Below are 21,113 nucleotides of genomic sequence, written 5' to 3'. Positions count from 1 at the left end.
TTTTGACTATCATTTCTGACTTTTGTACCTATTGCTTTAATGCAATGGGTCCCATATAGACATTTGATCCTAAAAACAAACCTGATAGATTGATACCATAAATGAAAATTTGTCATCTAGCCTATTGTAGGTAAAATCCGCCGCACCCGTCCGCGCCAGTTAGTGTTGCTCATACTATTTTTACTATCCCGCTGAACCGCACCAGCTAGCTGAACGCCTTAATTGGTGAAAAAGCTCTACATACTACTCTATTACTAGATGAGAATGATTAAATTAATGCATTGATGATACAGTACAAGATAATTGTGCAACACTTAGGAAATACCCAAAAATGGGTTTAATATACTGCCAAAAATATTCTTCTTATGGCAAAATCTTAACCTAACTTAGTGCACACAAACATAAGATTGAAGTTAAATCAGTGTTTAGGTGTTTACTCATCACTTACCACAAGGAATTTCGCGAATTGACAGACTTATTATTATCTCTTTCACACATGCATATATTATATTGCTTCTCATGATGCTAGTGGTCAATGGCATTGTGCGAGAGGGATAGCGATATAATTATGCGCGTGCGATAGAGATACAAACAGGTGGGTCAATAATGTACGTAATTCCTCATGATCTGGGTCATTTCTTTAGCTATATTGCTTCAATCATCTTGATATCTGATTTAACTGCTCAACCTTAACATTAACACTATTTACATCATTTATACATTGACACAGATGACTTCACTTCTTAGATATCAATGTCATATTTCTCGTCATCACTATTAGGGCTGTACACTTCATCAGGAAGGTGCACCTCCCCGCAGAACATTAGCTCTACATAGTGGAAGTAGTCAAGCGCAATATTAGTTAGCATTGCTCCTGTGGTCACTCCGAGAAAAGTGCCAATTACCGGCCTCTGTCCAACTGAGCTCCTCAGTATAGCCCACAAGAATATTGAGCCGAGCGGCCAGAGGCAGCCCCCGAGGAATGCCCAGGAGAATCTTCTAGCTGGCACTGCCGCTGCCATGTGGGGACGGGCCCAGAGCCATAGACCTGCTCCACCTCCAGCCGATAGGAACAAGAGGTCAGTGACATCTCGTCGTGGAAATAACCTGTAAATAATTATCAATGTAATGTAATATCCGGTGTAAGAAGAGCCAACCCAAAGTTAATGGGATAAGGCTAGGAAGAAGAAGAAGAGTAACTATCCGGTGTAGGTAAAGTTTAAAATAACGAAAAAAGATCTAAAATTCGTGGATCTTGCTCACCTGACCATTAAATGAGGATTCATAACAGATATTGATAGTGTTGTGTAACTGACCAGACCTTGCATTGGTAAATAGTAGTACAACACATTGTCCCTTGTGAATGGTGGTATTTTCACTTTTTGCACTGACTTATTAACATAATCCACAGCTTTAGGCACTGTAGCCGGCAGGTTGCAAAGCTGTACTCGAATGTTCCGATAAATTCTTTCTATAATATCCATTTTGAGAGGTAATGTAGGTTTTTCAATACTAATGCACTCTAGACTATTGGTGCTGTTAAGGTTACGCTCATAGACATAATTTGGCAAGTGCAATGGTTAGTAATGTTATTTTTAATGCAATACACTATTTTTCAGTACAATGCACTCCTATATAATTGAATGCATTCATATTCATTCACTCACCGCCTGTCATTATACGTCAAACCGTGTGACCGCTTGGCTATGCGCTTCATTGTTCAATTTGGAACTGTGAATGAATGAATGTAGAAGGTATGAGTACAAAATATAATTTATAGCTGGTCAACCAAATTAATCTTGTCAGTAAAAAAGGCGCGAAATTCAAATTTTCGATGGGACTATATCCCTTCGTGCCTACATTTTTCAAATTTGCCGCCTTTTTCTACTGTCAAGATCTGGTTGACCATTATATTTTCTGATATAGCGTACTTTCCATAATATATCCAGTCGGTCAAACGACTTCGTCAGTAGAAAAAGGGCAAAATTTTAAATGTCTATGGGACGAACACCTACATTTTTAAAATTTACCATATTACTTTGTCTATGGTCAACAACTTCGCGGCATGCGCGCCATTTTATGAATGTTTTAGTTCATTCATTTCATTTTAAGGTTGAGTTGAGTTCTAAAGTTCTAATTGACCGAAGCGTAGCGAAGGTCTACGTTTTGACTCCGGCATTTTGCTTTTGTATGTCCGGATGTTCTCCTCTACAGGTCACAATTCTCAACCGATTCTTGTGAAATTTTGTGACCAGATTCTATGAGTAAATAAAATTTTTTTGTCGATCCCGTTTTTGGAAATTTTCAAAAATGGAGGAGTTGTGATACCTCGCGCTTAAACAAATAGTCGTATCGATATCATAAGAGTATTTTCTTCTTGAAACATATTTACATAGTAAATGGCAAAAAATGCAGAAAAATTGTATTGCTGGTTTAGACGGTATTTAGGTATTTAGTTTGTACTCGAGAATGAGTAGCCGAATTTCGTCAGCTTAGTTAAGAACTATCATGGCGCGTTTTGTAAACATTCGCTTTTTTTGTTTGCACACAGAAAGTCTGGGTTCGATCCCCAGTAAGACATAATTTTTTTTTTCACTTAAACTTCGTATTTTTTTTAATAAATTTAAATCTTTGTATTGTTGATTGATCAAACCGCTGTGTGGCGCTGTCATCGTGCACGGTCCCAATAAGCTATGCTCACGAGGTCTACAGCTCACAGAGCCACTAGTGTTAGTAATTGTGATCTGTCGTGGTGTGGTTCTGTTTGGTTTGTGTATGAAGCTGGGCTAATAAATATATATGTCGGCGACGGATGGTCCCGATGGCGGTGGGCGCGTGGGGGTAGTACCTAGATGTATTACTTCACAGCCAAAATAGTAGGTATGCTACCTACGCATGAAATAAACATTCGGACTCATTAACCATACATTCCAAAATTATTTGAATCAAAATAAAAGATCACGTGAAACCGTTCAAATCTTTATTTTACAAAAGTAAGCTTCTAATGGCACATAAGAAATCAAAATAACACTTGGAATAAAACACTTAGCTAAACGGTTAAACAACGTGAGAATCTATAAGCTTTCAGAATAATCCTTCAGGTGTAAGCCTTCAGGAACGTAGCGAATTAGGCACGAGCTTGGCTAACGTCCGATCTCTAGCGCGGTCCGATCAAGAAGAAGGAAGCCAGTTCCAGCGGCGGAGCCAACCGCTCCCGCCTCCAATTCAAGTTGGTAAACCTGCCTGACCAGTCTACCAACATAACGACAAAAATGCCTGCTCGTGCCTACGTTCACTCAAGATACTACGTCATCTTGACGTTCCAAAGCCTTCTACCTGTCATTTAGTTCAACAATACGCCAAACATTGCTAATCGATTTTATACAGGCGTCTAACTATGAACTGCAATGCTGCAATACGTCTTTCTGGTGTCTCGCTCCGACACGGCCGTCCTGCGTTACACACGTCCTCGTGTGTGGGTGTATGCATTTGATACTGAAACAAAACATACAGCACAGTATCTCATCGCTCGGTCATTCCTGACCAACAATTTGGGTCTCACTCAAATTACTATTAAAATCAAACTTTGTTATCAATCAAACCAGAAAAAATAATTGTTCAAAATTACTTTAACAATACTCAATTCTCTAGTCAAAAAATAGTCCATCGAGCAACGACTAAATAAAAATAATCATCAGTAATCATCGCCGCTATCTAACGGATACACACCAATAATCATCGCCTCCAACTGGCGGATACTTTCAAATTTATGTGAAAACAGAACAATCCCAAACATCAAAAACACAAGTAACAACAGCTCTAATTCATTGCTCGGCAGTATCACTACTATTGTCGTCAATATCAATTTACGGGGAAATTATCTGTCATTAAAAAAAAAATTGGTCATATGTGATCTAAATTTTTGTAAGACATCTTAAAATAACTAACATTCTGAATTGATAGTTCCAATTTTACTCATATGAACACAGTACATAAACGGGAATTCATTTTTAACAAAACAACACCAGTCCTTCGGTGCATTGCCAGTCCTTTGGCAGATACCAGACCCTCGTCAGAAGTAACCATCTCAGCCGCGTAAGTGCTACTCCTCGCAAAGAGCATTCTGCACATAAAAAGCAGACCACGTGCACCTCTTACATGCTCCGGCACTTCTGATGCGGTCACTAAAAAAAAATACCCAGTCCATCGGGCATACTTTCAGTCCATCGAAAGCAAAACAGTATTGCCCAGTCCATCGGGCGTGCCTTCAGTCCATCGAAAGCATGACAGTATTGCCCAGTCCATCGGGCGTGCCTTCAGTCTATCGAAAGCAAAACAGTAGTGCCCAGTCCATCGGGCGTAATTTCAGTCCTACGAAAGTACAAGCTTTCAGTCCGTCGAAAGCAAAACAATGTTAACAGTGAATTCCAAAAAAAGAAAATAAAAACAGGTCTTTAAATCATGTTACTCAGAACCATTGGTACTATCAGCGTCAACTGATCAACTGAAACTGAACATTACTGATCAAAATCACTAAAGATAGCTTTCTTCCTTAGCTTTAACAACAGAAACTCGCTCAAGACTTCTATGCAGAAGTAAAACATCTCAAAATAATCCCAACGAAATGGGAACTGCTCACCAGCTTAATAAAGTATGATGCACGCGACCAAGTCAAAGGTGGTGGTGGTGAGGTCCAACCCAAGCACGGAGGCCGATCCATTCCGCCCGCCGCTGCCGCCGCTGCGGCAGACTGCAAGAGACACGATGCGGCTCAACACAGCCGGCTGCCACTGAAATCATCATTTACACGGTATCAGGTTTATCATGTATGCAGGCTAAACTCAAAATGTTTATGAAATGCAAGGTGGCAGACACAAAAAACATGTTTCAATGTATACGGGACTTCAAAAATCTCAGAATAAAATTTAAACTTCAATGAGTGCGTTTTATTTCATTCTATGAACACACAAACACGTGTTCCAAAAATAAGTAACACGGTATATGGGCCAATACGAAAAGTGACAGCTTATTAGTTACGTTCGACTGTTATGCTTCGCCATTACACTCAAAATAAAATTCACTAATAAACAATTAGAACGAAACCTGTCCTTTTATTTCCAAATCTCCAGTACAGAAGATAATGCACAGCTGCTTCTGTGTCACGGGCGTAATGGTGTCTGCAAGTTCGCTCGGCTTTGGCTGCAGGACACTGTAACATTAATTTTCATATGCGTAGCTCATGTTTCCATAGTATACACGATTTGTGATCTATCACGGCATTACGAGCAATAATTTGTCGCAATTTTATTAATTACTAAACATTACAGGGTAAAGATTACATAATGCTTGCATTGGCAAATCAGCAGGATCAATTTCTAACGGTGCATTGTATTTTTATGAAAAAAAAATATTTTTTGAGGGTAGATGCACAAGTGAGCGATGAAATAATATCACGTCGCGACAGCCAATATTTGATTTTAATTAACAATATGGATTTCACATCAAAATAACTTAAGATCACTTAGATTTCAACGGATTTTAAAAATTAATTGTATTTTCAAATCAATTATTGAGGGTAGATTCACAAGTGAGCGATGAAATAATATCACGTCGTGATAGCTAATACTTGGTTTTAATTAACAGTATGGATTTCAAATCAAAATAACTCGAGATCGCCTCGATCTCAATGGATTACAAAAATTAATTGTAAAGAAACGCGGCGATACCAGAGATGACGTCACGTAACGACCGCTATGCTCGACTGCCTCAATCATAATTCACAATTTCACAATAATTCTCACCAAATAACAATGAATTACACTCACCATTCAATCAAGGTTAGACACGTGAGCTTACCATTACAAAGTGTCCAGATTATGGAATGTAGGTCACCAGAAATACACCACGCTCCCAGGTGGCTGTGTAAGCAATACATGAAACTCCGCATCTATCCCACTTGCTGATGTCGGCGACGGATGGTCCCGATGGCGGTGGGCGCGTGGGGGTAGTACCTAGATGTATTACTTCACAGCCAAAATAGTAGGTATGCTACCTACGCATGAAATAAACATTCGGACTCATTAACCATACTAGTGCCTACTATTATTTGAGTACTAAATAATAAAAATAACTAATCACTATTCCAAAATTATTTGAATCAAAATAAAAGATCACGTGAAACCGTTCAAATCTTTATTTTACAAAAGTAAGCTTCTAATGGCACATAAGAAATCAAAATAACACTTGGAATAAAACACTTAGCTAAACGGTTAAACAACGTGAGAATCTATAAGCTTTCAGAATAATCCTTCAGGTGTAAGCCTTCAGGAACGTAGCGAATTAGGCACGAGCTTGGCTAACGTCCGATCTCTAGCGCGGTCCGATCAAGAAGAAGGAAGCCAGTTCCAGCGGCGGAGCCAACCGCTCCCGCCTCCAATTCAAGTTGGTAAACCTGCCTGACCAGTCTACCAACATAACGACAAAAATGCCTGCTCGTGCCTACGTTCACTCAAGATACTACGTCATCTTGACGTTCCAAAGCCTTCTACCTGTCATTTAGTTCAACAATACGCCAAACATTGCTAATCGATTTTATACAGGCGTCTAACTATGAACTGCAATGCTGCAATACGTCTTTCTGGTGTCTCGCTCCGACATATAATATAATATAAACCCAATGACTATAAGCAAATAAAAATAAAGTGAGCAATTATATTCAAATTTTTATTTTCATTAGTTTTGTAGGTATTTTGGCATTAACAACTTCATCTATTAAACTTTTTCCTAAAGGACTAGCAGCTTGAATATCTAATTTACTTATATCTGTAGTTACATCTATACCTTTCCTCCACTTTTCTAAGCCATTCCATGCTATCATAACACCATTATCTGTACACAGTTTAGGTAAGGGTCTATAAATCTTGTAATCTGATTCACCACATAAATAAGTTAATGCATTGAATATATAGTTATTACATGCAACTCCACCAGACACAACAAGCTGCTTATTATCTTTTGGTATTAGGTTATTTTGTTCACAAAATTCCATAGCTCTCTGGGTTCTATGAACCAAGTGTCTTGACACAGCCATCAAAAGTGCAGCACACAAGTCATTAACTTCTGGAATCAATTTGTCAGCTACAATGTTATGTTCTCTTTCTTTCTTGTATAGCTGCGAGATGACAGAGGTCTTCAAACCGTTGAAACTAAAATTACAATCCCTGTACTCGGCTAGGGAAAGCGGGAGTTTAAACACATGAGGGTTAGTAGCTTTTGATGCTGCCAATTCAATAGCTTGGCCTCCACATATTTTTGAATATTCTGCTACATTTCGTAACTTCATTCTCCTAGCAACTTTGTCAAACACTTCGCCAGGTGCTATATCCATACTCTGTCCGAGTAACTGAAAATGATTTACGTCTTGAGCAACAGCCAGCAGACAGTGTCCCCCTGATATTAACAAGACTAGGAAAGGGAAAGATATGTTGTGATGCATTCTCGCTGCTAAAGCATGAGCTTCCATGTGATGTATAGGAATTATGGGTTTCCTATGAAGTCTGGCTAAATATTTTGCATATTTCATACCGACAACTAGGCTTAGAGCTAAGCCAGGTCTTAAAGTGACTGCTATGGCAGATATATCTTCCATTGATAAATTCGCTTTCTGTAAAGTTGCATTTACAGTAGGTTCGATATACTGTTTATGCAAGTCTTGGGCAACATCAGGTATAATGCCTCCATTCCGGAGATGCATAAGATTCTGTGAGTGCAAACTTTCTGATAATAAATGTCCGTCGTGGCTTATGATGGCGCAGCCTGTATCGTCGCAAGATGTCTCGATTCCAAGAATAGCACTTCCAGAATAATTTCTACGGTTATTGAGAAATTTTATTTGCCTTTGCTGTGTAAGTTTTTGAGTCAAACATTTATACAACGATCGTATAAAGTTCATCATGTCTGATTTAGGAAACTCACTAGTTTGTAACTATTTTATGGTGAAATTCGATATTCTACAAATATTTACATGAAAATAGGTTATGTTTTTTAATAGCATGAGATATTTTCTCATAACATTTGATCGATAACTTAAATATTTTTTTATATCTGTATAACACACGAAGCCTGGTCAACTGGTTAATCAGTGAAGTCTGTAAGTAATTTTAATTCAAAACGCTCGTTAAAGTTATCCTAACGAAAAATAATCAGCTGCTTCTTAGCAATTTGTTGACATTGACAGAATGACAGAAGTGACGTTTGAGTGATATGAATGTCAAATTTGACAATAGCTAAAAGGTGCGTTCGATAAATATAGTGCGTTCAGAGGCTTTACCGCGAAAAACTATCTTCATAAGAGTAAAAGAGAAAGATCCCCGCAATTTGCGAATTTCGGTTTTAGCGGTAGAACCTCAAAATGAGGATCTCTTCAAACCAGCTTTTTATCCAAATCTAACGAAAAAAAAAACAGAACAAAATATAAATTGTCCCTACTAAGGATAGTTAGCAAACTAACGGTCAAGTTTCATTGCCCTCATTGTCATCACATCACGTACCGTTTTCCGGGGCTTGCTCTTGCTCTCCTTGTATTGGGAGAATCACGTAAACGGGCCGATTTTTAATTTGTAGATGATTTTTTTCCGTTACATTTGGATAACATTTGGAATAATATCTACGTAGGTTGAACAGAAGAAAATGATTATAAATTTAATTTCCGTTTAGTTATGAATAGGTACACCGCACGTTTTCGTATTCGAAACTCAGAGGAAGTTCTTTTAGGACACAATTATGGTGAAATCCACAGAATAGGGAACATAAAATTTGCTACGAAAAAATCCCAAACCAAACACAACCAAAGAATAAACCGGTACATTATTTAAATCAGACCCTGCTCTGCTTCAATACATATATTTATCTGCATATTAAAATCGAGGGGCCAGAGGGACTACTGCGGAAAAAATTCGTTATTCTGTCTCTATCGCTCTTGCATATTCGAGCGATAGAGAGGTAGATAAAGAAATTTCGATTTTCGTTCGCGGTATGGCCTCAGTTTTTGTTCTTTTGCAATGCGCATCTTATTTCGAACGCATGAGTTTGTAATATGAACCTCAGTATCGGGCTGCGTGTCGTGTTTACAGCTTGTTCTATTTAGAAAACAAATACTTTTTGCAAGTAAACATGTACAAAATATCAACGGTAATAAAAAGACTTGAAATAGGGTCTGTTTGTGCAAAGTTAAGTTCAACGGCCGAGCGGGTAGTGCAAGAACATGTTATAAAAATAAAACCGTTCGAGGATATACCTGGGCCTAAGAGCTATCCACTTGTTGGGACATTACATAAATATCTGCCGGTACTAGGTAAGTAAATATTTAAAATAAGTAAATGGTTGAACTGTCTTTTTAATCGGCATTTTTAAAATTTAGGGTTAATGTTAACTTTTTACTGTAAAGTTAGACCTTTGGTAAATACTCGGTAAATACAATGTTCCTAGGTACGATAGGTGAACCGATAGGCATTATAATAAATGTTATTTTTTGTACACGAGAGAAAAGTCTGCGAAAATTGTCAAATGTGGAATTTAACTAATTAATTAATTAGAATTCCGTAGGTAGTATAAACATAGATAGGTAGGTAATCATAAAAGTGCCAGTCAAAATATAACCGTGACCTAGTTATTTATTATGTACCTGTCGGCGGCCGATCGTAAGATCAGGCAGATCGTAATGTTCCTGTGTACCTAATGTTTTGACGATAGTGACATTAAACCAATATATAGGTAGGATAGGTTCGTTAGGTTGCTTTAGATGCCCGAAGGGCAAACTGCCCAGAAAAAGGAGCCCCGCGTAGCGGGGCTCCGTCGACTCAGGGAACGGGTCAAGGATTTTCACGTTTCACGATATGCCTAGGAATTTCACGATATGCCTGATCTTACGATCGGCCGCCGACATACCTACCTACCTATAGGTACAACTAGGTAGGTAGGTAGTCATGGTTATTGAAAATTCGTCTGAGGGGAATGATGATGAACTTTGATGATGAAGATTGATAAAAACTAGGTATCCTATGTACTTCCCCGGGCCTCAAACTTTCTCCATACCAAATTTTATCTAAATAGGTTCAGCGGTTTAAGCGTGAAGATATTTATCTCTAAGTACCTGTTTGTAAAAGTATTAGATGTTGGCAAATAATCTTGTCATTCAGAAAGGAAGTGCAGTACCTACGTGTACAGTCGCCATCAGATATATCGGAGCGGTCAAGGCGCTCACAAATATCTGAACACGCCTCTATTGTCAAGGCGTTAGAGTGCGTGTTCAGATATTGTCAACACTTTGGCCGCTCCGATATATCTGATGGCAACTGTACAAACGCAAGAATTAAGAGCAACGAAATATATTTAGTGTGTCAAAGGACTGTCTTATTTCAAATAAAGACAGAGAGAGTCATACTATCTTTGTCTTACACTAGTACTAGCACCCAAAAGAAAAGGGTGACTAGGGTGAGTATAGTTTTTTTTGTTCCTATTTACTGACAAATTGGTTTGACCATCTAAAGCTTGTAAACGATCTTCGCCACATTGATCTTAATGGAACATTGCTATAATACATTTCCAGGCGACTACAACGCCAACTCCCTAGACAAGAATGCGTGGCTTAACTACCACCGGTACGGCAATCTTGTCCGTGAAAATCCGGGTGTCCGGCTACTCCACGTGTACGACCCGGACGACATCGAGGCCGTGTTCCGGCAGGACGAGCGGTACCCGGCGCGGAGGAGCCATGTCGCCATGCTGCACTATAGGCTCGGCAAGCCGAAAGTTTATAGAACTGGCGGGTTGCTTTCTACGTAAGATGTTTTACAATATCCGGGGCTGTATTTTGACAGGACAGGACAATCAGGGGTAATAGCCAAGATGACAATAATAGAAAACACCAATCGAAATTTAAATCATCATCTTCCTAGCTTGTCTTGGGACTTTGCCACCGGATTGATTTGTTCACCTGGTGTAACCTAATCCCAAAAATTGGTAAGTTTTTAGGGTTCCGTAGCCAAATGGCAAAAAACGGAACCCTTATGGATTCGTCATGTCTGTCTGTCTGTCTGTCCGTCCGTATGTCACAGCTACTTTTTTCCGAAACTATAAGAACTACTGTTGAAACTTGGTAAGTAGATGTATTCTGTGAACCGCATTAAGATTTTCACACAAAAATAGAAAAAAAAACAATAAATTTTGGGCGTTCCCCATACTTAGAACTGAAACTCAATTTTTTTTCTTCAAACCCATACGTGTGGGGCCCTTCGGCCGTGTACGTAACCGACCTTTCGTAACTGGTAACGAAGGAAGAAAAAATGATCTTTGTACGATACTGGTTTCGAATAAAGATCATTTTTTTCTCGTACGTAATCAGTCACCATCTTTCGAAGGTGGTTCGTAACCAGTTACATAGTAAGAATTAATTTTCTTAATACGATCCTTCGCCTAGACTAAGTAAGGACTAGATTACATAACGACTATGTGAGCAAAACCAACTTAATTTCATCAGGTCTTGGTTGTAAAATGTCTAATTTTGTAAACCGTCTTAATCGATATATTCCTGAGTTGAAGATTAGACTTAACTAGCTCTTTTGTATGTATAACACCATTTAATATGTCTGTGGGGCATTGCTTAGAAATTTTACGTTTTAATTAGGTACATATTATAACACATGTAATTTTTTTCATTTCCTTACCTTTAGTTTAAAGTTATAATGTAATGAACCGTTTAAGGGCATAATTTAGTATCGTATTCCCGATTTAGGATCAACTCGTCACACCAAAATTTTGTTCTAACCGGTCATACTGCAGAAAGCAATAATATTTGTTTCAACCCGTCACAAGTAAATTTAGTTCTATTAAGTCACATACTAATTTTGTAGCTATTGGTCACACTGAAAATCTGTTCCTATTCGTCATCCCGTCAATAAGTTCTAACTGGTCACAAGGAGGATACAGAATATAGAGTCTTCTTTTGAAACTCATTCATGGATATAACAGTTAGTCTAGTCTATAACAGTAAGGAGTTTGAAGAGGTTTCATATCAGTATGTTACCTACGCTCAATGATGATCAAAACATTTTGACTCAGTTACGTATGAGGAATAGATAGTCTTTTTTCGTAATTTCAAATAGAAAATTTCTTCTCTCGTAACTATGGTTACGTACGAAGAAAAAATAATCTTTATTCGAAACCAGTATCGTACAAAGATAATTTTTTCTTCCTTCGTTACCAGTTACGAAAGGTCGGTTACGTACACGGCCGAAGGGGTGTGGGGTATGGATAGGTCTTCAAAAATGATATTGAGGTTTCTAATATATTTTTTTTTCTAAACTGAATAGTTTGCGCGAGAGACACTTCCAAAGTGGTAAAATGTGTCCCCCCCCCCCGTAACTTCTAAAATAAGAGAATGATAAAACTAAAAAAATTATATGATGTACATTACCATGCAAACTTCCAACGAAAATTGGTTTGAACGAGATCTAGTAAGTAGTTTTTTTTTAATTACGTCATGAATCCCCTAAATACGGAACCCTTCATGGGCGAGTCCGACTCGCACTTGGCCACTTTTTTACGAAACCAATCGAAACTTAAATACCTACCTATTGTATAGAAATATTGTTTTGTTGTTCAATGTTGCAAGTCCTTAGTTTCCTGCTGCCGAAAGGTTGTCTGGAAGAGATCGCTTCTTAGCGATAAGACTGCCTGTTGTCACCTAGCTTTTAACTGTATTTCATTTTCTGTGTATTTTTAACTGTATGGAGCACAATAAAAAATATTTACTTACAATTGTCATTTGACCCAGGACTCTGATTTAGGATGACCCCTCACGTGAGATTAAGGGGAAGGGGAGGGCGCCGAGGCAAATCTCACGACATCTCACCAAACGGTTCCCCGAGGGAGTCAAAAATCATCAAAAATACTTACGCAATGAAGTTCAAAGATATGTTTGCATCTTTCGCCTTATTACAAAGACTTGTTATTAAACTTCGAAGTTAAAGGGTTCATCACACAGGCGCGTTTTCCGGGCGGGGCGTGAGCGGGGCGCGCCGCTTTTACATATAAAACGCTCACGCGCCGCTCACGCCCCGCCCGGAAAACGCGCCATGTGCCTTGTATGTAAGAAGTGTATTTTTTCACTTCAGGAACGGCCCGGACTGGTGGAGGCTTAGGAGCGCGTTTCAGAAGAACTTCACAAGCCCTCAAAGCGTCAAGGGCCACGTCGCGGACACAGATGACATTGTGAGGCAGTTTGTGCAATGGGTCAAAACAGAGAACGTGACGTCTAACGATGACTTCCTGGCGTATCTGAACAGACTGAACTTGGAAGGTAATTAACACGCGTGAACGTGAATTCATTTTTGTGTCTTACGAGCAAACAACTCGATTCTAATCAGTAAAATCTATTGCATTTGTTATATGTATTATCAGTAGATATCATAATATCATCTCCCAAGAATTTTCACAGGCATGACCGCTCGGATCTTGCGTTACTCTCATCCAAACCTAAACCTCCGATCGTAGGTAATCGGATAGGTACCTTAGTTCATCTCAATCTATTTCTGGTCATGTAAAGTGATTGTTACGTTTCAGTAATCGGCAAGGTAGCGTTCAACGAGCGCTTCAACAGTTTCTCAGAGGAAGAACAAGATCGTCGGTCTTGCAGCAGTATGACGATTAAAGCTGCCTTCGGTTCCAACGCGGGGATTATGAAACTAGACAAAGGTTTTCTTTGGAGGAAATTTAAGACGCCTCTGTACAGAAAGTTGGCTAATTCTCAGGAGTACTTGGAGAAGTAAGATCCCATATTGGTCCCTATTCCACTTTCGCGCTTGCCATTGTAGCATCCTTAAGGCTCTGTAGGTTCCGTGTTTTTCTCTCACTTTCGCTGAGCGTACGCGGGATGGATGTTAGTACTCGAGCGCGGATATCATGCTTTTAAAATTTAATTCGTGGTAAGTTTGCCTTGAAAAACAAAATTGCGCATTTTTAGAAGCCATTTTCATATTTTTAATTGTTTTGCAGGGTAGCGAACAGAATACTTTGGTCACAATTTCGATTCTTCGCAATAGATCCTCTGAACCACTCACTTTTGGCATCTTTCCTACAACAAGATAACGTCAATTTGAAAGACATTTTAGGAATGATGGTCGATATTCTAATGGCTTCTATTGACACGGTAAGTCTTAAACAATAACTCGTAAGTTTGAGCGAGATTAGTTTAAAGTCTAGGCGTAGGTATAGGAAACAAAACAACTTTCAACTTAAAAAAATATTTACATTGATTGCGAAATCTTTATCTACTTACATTTAATTACTTATTTTGTATACAGACGGCGTATTCAACAAGCTTTGCCTTGTATCATTTGGCTACCAACCCAGAATGCCAAGAGAAACTGTTCCAAGAGGCCCTTACAATCCTACCAAGTAAAGACTCACCACTGACCCCGGAAGCATTATCAAAGGCGCATTACCTACGAAGCTGTGTCAAGGAAAGTTTGAGGCTAAATCCAGTGTCCATAGGTGTGGGCAGATTGCTTCAAAAAGATATTGTTTTGAAAGGATATCGTATACCTAAGGACGTAAGTAACATTATAACTTCTTAAAAGTCCTACGTCAAAACGGTAGACGTATTGTTGTTCCCCACCAAAGCTTGGTGGGCAACAGAAAACTTGAATAAATTACGCAGGTTGTTTAGATTATGATTTCATTTAATTACACAAACGGGTCTACCGAGATTGGGTTGCGTTTGTGTAATTAAATATGTGTACAAAACGCGAGAGTTTAAAGTGTTATATGATTTCACTCTCAGGAATGTTAAAACATGTTTTAATTTCGTCACATTGTCATGTTCTGTCCCTCATCTCGCACGCATGTGGCAACTCTATAGCATACAATGCTATAATTTTGGTGTATCTGACATTTTGATTAATTTGTTCTCTCTATTGGTTCTTAATAAATTTATATTCACATATAATGTATATTTGTGTGATATTGTTGTGTATTCCAGACAGTAATAGTAACCCAGAACATGGTGGCCAGCCGCTTACCCCAATACGTGCGGGAACCCCTAAAGTTCACCCCGGACCGTTGGTCTCGCAACTCGCCGCTCTACGAGAACCTGCATCCGTTCCTTAGCCTGCCGTTCGGCTTTGGGCCTCGGTCTTGTATCGCTAGGAGACTTGCTGAGCAGAATATATGCATTACTTTGATTAGGGTAAGAGTGAGAGTGAGTGAGTAAAAATATGTAAATCATATTCTTGGATACCCATTCTGACCTACAGGTATATTTGACAAGACAATACTCGAAATTAATAGAAGTACAGTACTTTTTAAAGTTAATCTGATGACGATTTATTAAAAAGAAAAAAGTTTGATTTCACATAAAAATGTATGTATGTATGTATGTAATCTAACCAGACTAGACAAACAGATGAATCATGTCCAAGGATATTAAAAAAAAACATTAACATTAGCATTGCACTTAATTTGTTTTTTTCTTATAAATTAATCAGGTATAGCACGTTTTGTTATGTAAAACAATTACCAGAAGTCGTATTAAACAATAATTTATTTAATTAATTGCATTTTCAAGCAACGCTGCTGGTAGGAACTGTTTACAACATTGGTCGCTACTTAATGCTTTTTTTCTTTTACAGATGGTACGTGAATTTGAGCTCTATTGGGCAGGCAAAGAACTTGGAATCAAAACGCTGCTTATCAACAAACCGGACCAACCTATAATGTTGGATTTTAAAAATAGAACTACGTAACGTAACAAACTTTTTAGACCAATTATAAGTTTTTATCCAAAAAAGTTATTTATTTATTTCCTACTTAACTGGGAATATCTATGAACACGGCAAAAATGATGCAGGTTTGATTTCGATATTCTCCATAGGTCTAAAATTATTTGAAAACATATTTGGCATCACATGTTGCATTGCCAAGTTATACACGCACGGCGTAGATCCAATTGGTTGCCTGGGAACCAAAATGTTTTGCGATTCCTTGGTTTTTTCATTATAAATTGTAACATAGTTCGGGAAGAGTTTTTGGTAAAACGGGTGAGGCATAACGGCTGGTGCACATGGCTCCTCGAATGCCACTTTGATAGGAAGTTCTGGCATTATCTCCGGCAATGCTGGTGGTTGGGGAATGATGATTGGCTCCGGCGCTTTTTCTTCAGTTAGCCAAGGCTCAGGTTCAGAAATCATTACTGGTGGTGAAGGTATTTCAATACGGGCAGGAAGCTCGGGCAGGCTTGCTGGGGGTAACTCGGGGGCCGCTGGCAAAGGTGCTAGAGATCGAATATACTCCGGGGCTACAATAGGCTCTGGCAAGTCTTCTAGGCACGGCGCTGCGGGCGCGGGCACATCTGCTACATAAATCGGCATCGCTGACATCTCATAAGGGGGCAATTCTGGAGCTTGCGGCGTCGGCATTGGTTCATAGTCTACCATATTGTACTCAGGCAACGGTTGTTGAAGGGCTGCGATAGGTATAAAAGGCATCGGCGCAATTTCAGGTTTGAGTGATTCTGGTACATGAATGGGGAGCTCTGGCATTACGAATGCTGGTAATTCCGGGGCAGCGGGTAGTGGCGCTAGTGGGATCGAAGTTGGAATCTCATCTTCTAGGAAGGGCGCAGCTGGCTTGGGCAATTCTAGTTCTACCATTTGAATTGCGGGGAGTTCAGGCATTACGAAAGTTGGTAACTCTGGAGCGGCTGGCACAGGTGCGATTGGTTCGATGTAAGCGGGGATCGGCGCTAGAAATGGCTCATCTTCTAGGCACGGGGCAACAGGCTTGATGGGTAGTTCTAGTTCTACCATTTGAACTGCGGGGAGTTCTGGCATTACGAAAGCTGGTAATTCTGGGGCAGCAGGTACAGGCGCCAGTGGTTCCACGTAAGCGGGGATTGGCACTGGAATTGGCTCATCTTCTAGGCACGGTGTAACAGGTTTGGGTATTTCTAGATCTACCATTTGAATTGCGGGGAGTTCCGGCATTATGAAAGCTGGTAACTCAGGAGCGGCTGGTATGGGTGCTAGTGGTTCGACGTTTGCTGGAATTGGCTCATCTTCCAGAGTAGGTGCAGCAGGAACCTCTGGCATTACGAAAACTGGCCATTCTGGAGCGGCAGGCAGCGGTGCTAGAGGCTCAATATACGCGGGGATCGGTGCTGGGATTGGCTCATCTAGGCACGGCGCCGCGGGCTCTGCTGCGATCACGTGAATAGGAATTTCTGGCATAACGAACGCGGGTAATTCAGGAGGCTGTGGCACCGAGATAGGTTCCAATTCAATAGTATTTGAATTTATTTCAACAATCTCTTCAGGTGCAGGTTTCACTTCTTCTGCAATGATGACGGGAACGGGGAACTTCGGGATCGTCATTGGTGGCAGCACCGGCGGCTCAGGAATCACTACAGGTTTGAATTCCTCAATCGATGCTGGTAGTTCATCCATTAGCAACTGCGGACTATCGCATTTTTCAACCACCAGTGGTGCGATGTATGTCGTAGGCGCAATAAGCTGTGGCTTGAATTGTGAGAGCGCTGGCTGCATAAATTTGCAAATTATTGGTGCTAGTTCAGGGCCAGAGGGGCAGCCATTTGATCTGAAGGCTGTGCCCATACGAGGGAAAAATTGAGCCGATGTTAATGTTGCTCCAAATAGGAACAGTATTGCCGTTTTCGTGATCTGAAATAATTAAGTATTTATTATGACGATGAAATATTAAAATGTACCATCGTTCACTCTTGGAGGATATAACCAAACGGAGTTAGCCATTAACAGGCGTTCCCCTCTGTTGAAACTCTATGACCAATGGTCATACATATTGTATGGACTGACATTCATCTGACATAATATGTCTATTTTTACGTTACGTATCTATACATTTGACGAGCCTTTCCCCCGCAAAAACGGCAGACTGTTTTGTACAGAAAATTACAGACAAGGCGTCTCCATTTGGTTATATCCTCCAAGTTCACACTGTTAACTGACAATTTACTCTTTATTGCAAAAACTTAAGGTCCACTAATTCAGAGCTGTTAGTCTTCGTAGATGTTTTAATCGAATTAAATAAATAAAAATAATTAAAGAGATAGGTTTTCTCTATACAGAAAAAGTTAATATAGGGTGATATAGGTACTTTGTGATTTAAGATTGCTCTCGATAAATATTTTAAGTATAGTAATGGACCCTATAATGGACGTGGAACCGGTAATGGGACATAAAACCACAAATCCTCTAAAATAACTATGTAAAAGTAGTTTATAAACACTGGCAATATTTTACCATAAATAAGAGTCATAGAGCTGTTTAAGTTTTACTTTTTATTAATTTCGGTTACTTTTTAAGAAATTGGCGCCAACCCAAAAGTTGTCGTGTCACTGGAAAAAATAACCAGTAAGAATTCTTAACAACTGCGCTAAGAGAGGTGAGTTCATATATTAAATTGTAATTAATTATTACTTGGTGTAAACTAGATTGTGTTTCGTTAATTGCATTTACCATGAGATAAGGTATACAACACATTATGTTGTGACTCTAGAGATGTATAAAAAATAGTGGTATTTTGCCCAATCCCATTATAGGAGCTGTAAAACTGCATACCTCCTATGATGGGATAATTTACATAATGATGCTTGCCATGGCGTAATTTCATGTTTAAACAATACAGAAGTATAATGTAGTTACTCGTACGAACTATGTCAGGAGGCCTTCTCGGACTTCGGATAAATTAATATCATTTTTACAAAATTTTATTTAACTTGCCCTGTTAGTTTGTATACAGGGTGGATTTTCTTTTTGGGTCAGTGAGGGCAGCTACCAGATCCCGTGCTGCGACGAGAAAACGGTCTTAGAAAACCTTCCCTCGATTTCAAATTAATGAAGATTGGCTTTTACAGATTTTGGAAAAAACATACAGGGTGCGAGAAAAAGGTAATTTTTGACAATCTTTTTTTTTGATGCCAATCGATCCCATTCCTATTGAGGATCAAAAGCTTGTATGGAACTAAAAAAAAAATTCCGGCTAGAAAAGCCACAAAACGAGGAAAACTTTTCCCATACAATTTGTATGAAAATCAAAACATTTATTTTTCACAACCGCGGAACATCCGCATTATTTTCAACATCCGCATCCGCATCCGCATCCGCATAAAATCGATGCGGAGCTTATGCGGATGCGGATGTTGAACACGTCGGTACAGGAACGTCTTAGCGGCGGCGTAAGTGCTAGGTAATTTCGTCATTACCTATAACGAAATCGTCTAGATCCAGAAAAGTCGGCGAAGTTACTGTTTATTAAATAAAAGCGGCCAAGTGCGAGTCGGACTCGCCCATGAAGGGTTCCGTATTTAGGCGATTTATGACGTATAAAAAAAAACTACTTACTAGATCTCGTTCAAACCAATTTTCGGTGGAAGTTTACATGGTAATGTACATCATATATTTTTTTTAGTTTTATCATTCTCTTATTTTAGAAGTTACAGGGGGGGGGGGACACACATTTTACCACTTTGGAAGTGTCCCTCGCGCAAACTATTCAGTTTAGAAAAAAATGATATTAGAAACCTCAATATCATTTTTGAAGACCTATCCATAGATACCCCACACGTATGGGTTTGATGAAAAAAAAAATTTTGAGTTTCAGTTCGAAGTATGGGGAACCCCAAAAATTTATTGTTTTTTTTCTATTTTTGTGTGAAAATCTTAATGCGGTTCACAGAATACATCTACTTACCAAGTTTCAACAGTATAGTTCTTATAGTTTCGGAGAAAAGTGGCTGTGACATACGGACGGACAGACAGACGGACAGACGGACAGACAGACAGACAGACAGACATGACGAATCTATAAGGGTTCCGTTTTTTGCCATTTGGCTACGGAACCCTAATAACGCACCTATATTCTTGCTCAAATACTAAACGTTTGGTTTTTTTAATAAAAAAATACTAAAAATGTAATATTTGACGTTTTCTAAGTACCTAATCTTGACATCCGCATCCGCATCCGCGGATGTGTGCCTTTAAAAATCCGCATCCGCATCCGTCTCCGCGGATGTCAAAAAATCTGCATCCGCAACATCCCTGATTGGCATCAAAAAAAAAGTTTGTCAAAAATTACCTTTTCCTCGCACCCTGTATGTTTTTTCCAAAATCTGTAAAAGCCAATCTTCATTAATTTGAAATCGAGGGAAGGTCTTCTAAGACCGTTTTCTCGTAGCAGCACGGGATCTGGTAGCTGCCCTCACTGACCCAAAAAGAAAATCCACCCTGTATTAGTTAGTGTGGTTCAAATCTTGGAAATGGCATTTGAGCCACTTTCGGATTTCCGATTGAGTTGAAATTTTGGATACGTATGCAAATCGGATGACAATGCAATCGGGTGACAAAAATGACTAATAACTAGTTTTTTGCCAAAAACTTATTCCCTATTCCAATATCTTATACTGATAGGGTATGCCCATTATAGGGGGCCCATTACTGGATCCACGTCCATTACCGGGGTTCCATTACTGGAGCTTTGGTGTCCATGACTGGAGAAAAAAAACATACTTTTAATTTATTAATTATGTGGAAACTAACTGCAGTATCTTTGATACAACACGCCTGAAACATGAAAGAAGGATAGGATATTCATCTTTTAACAAGCTAAGCGGTAGAACTTTTACATGTATCAGGGAAATATCACAAATACTCCAAATTTCCTCTTAAATGTCCCATGACTGGTGCCGTTACTATACCTACTTACTTAGCTATTTAAATTTTTGTATTTTATTTTTTATTCAAAAATCATAGTACTTACCATGATCCCGAAGTTTGTTGTCAGACAAATAGCTTAGAAATGATATTAGAAAAAAAAAATTGCATCAATTTATACTTCAATCGTCGAGTTGACTAGTCGATTAAAATAAGCATGTTTCTGAACCAGTACCTTAATTAGCCAGTAAATAAATACGTATTAAGCTGCTAATTTAAGAATAAATATAATATTTGTGAGAAGGGTTCCGTTCCGTTACAGTATTTTTTTATTATTTATTTTATATATATATTCAAAATTACAACTTACTT

General features: G+C 39.0%; 3 protein-coding genes across 3 annotated transcripts; 1 reads left to right on the top strand and 2 right to left on the bottom strand.

Moving 5' to 3' along the window:
* Positions 1-611: 611 nt before the first annotated feature.
* LOC134650604 (uncharacterized) lies at positions 612-1,688 on the bottom strand. The gene is made up of 2 exons (XM_063505556.1): positions 1,264-1,688; positions 612-1,107 (listed from the first exon to the last, which is right to left on the bottom strand). Exons 1-2 carry the CDS (start codon positions 1,482-1,484, stop codon positions 744-746), a joined length of 585 nt encoding a protein of 194 aa, XP_063361626.1. The 5' UTR covers positions 1,485-1,688; the 3' UTR covers positions 612-743.
* A 5,020-nt stretch (positions 1,689-6,708) lies between these two features.
* LOC134650110 (tRNA N6-adenosine threonylcarbamoyltransferase, mitochondrial-like) lies at positions 6,709-8,172 on the bottom strand. The gene has a single exon (XM_063504944.1). The coding sequence runs from the start codon at positions 7,952-7,954 to the stop codon at positions 6,716-6,718; it is 1,239 nt and encodes a 412-aa protein (XP_063361014.1). The 5' UTR covers positions 7,955-8,172; the 3' UTR covers positions 6,709-6,715.
* Positions 8,173-9,055: 883 nt separating this feature from the next.
* Positions 9,056-15,800, top strand: LOC134650134 (cytochrome P450 302a1, mitochondrial). The gene is made up of 8 exons (XM_063504974.1): positions 9,056-9,352; positions 10,607-10,838; positions 13,173-13,357; positions 13,621-13,822; positions 14,053-14,206; positions 14,361-14,609; positions 15,038-15,244; positions 15,687-15,800. The coding sequence occupies exons 1-8, from the start codon at positions 9,172-9,174 to the stop codon at positions 15,798-15,800; spliced, it is 1,524 nt and encodes a 507-aa protein (XP_063361044.1). The 5' UTR covers positions 9,056-9,171.
* The last annotated feature ends 5,313 nt before the right edge of the window (positions 15,801-21,113 follow it).

This window comes from Cydia amplana, chromosome 8 (genome assembly GCF_948474715.1).
Source record: "Cydia amplana chromosome 8, ilCydAmpl1.1, whole genome shotgun sequence".
Lineage (NCBI taxonomy): Eukaryota > Metazoa > Arthropoda > Insecta > Lepidoptera > Tortricidae > Cydia > Cydia amplana.
Note: the sequence above shows the minus strand (reverse complement) of the source record. Positions and strands in the feature narration are given on the sequence as shown.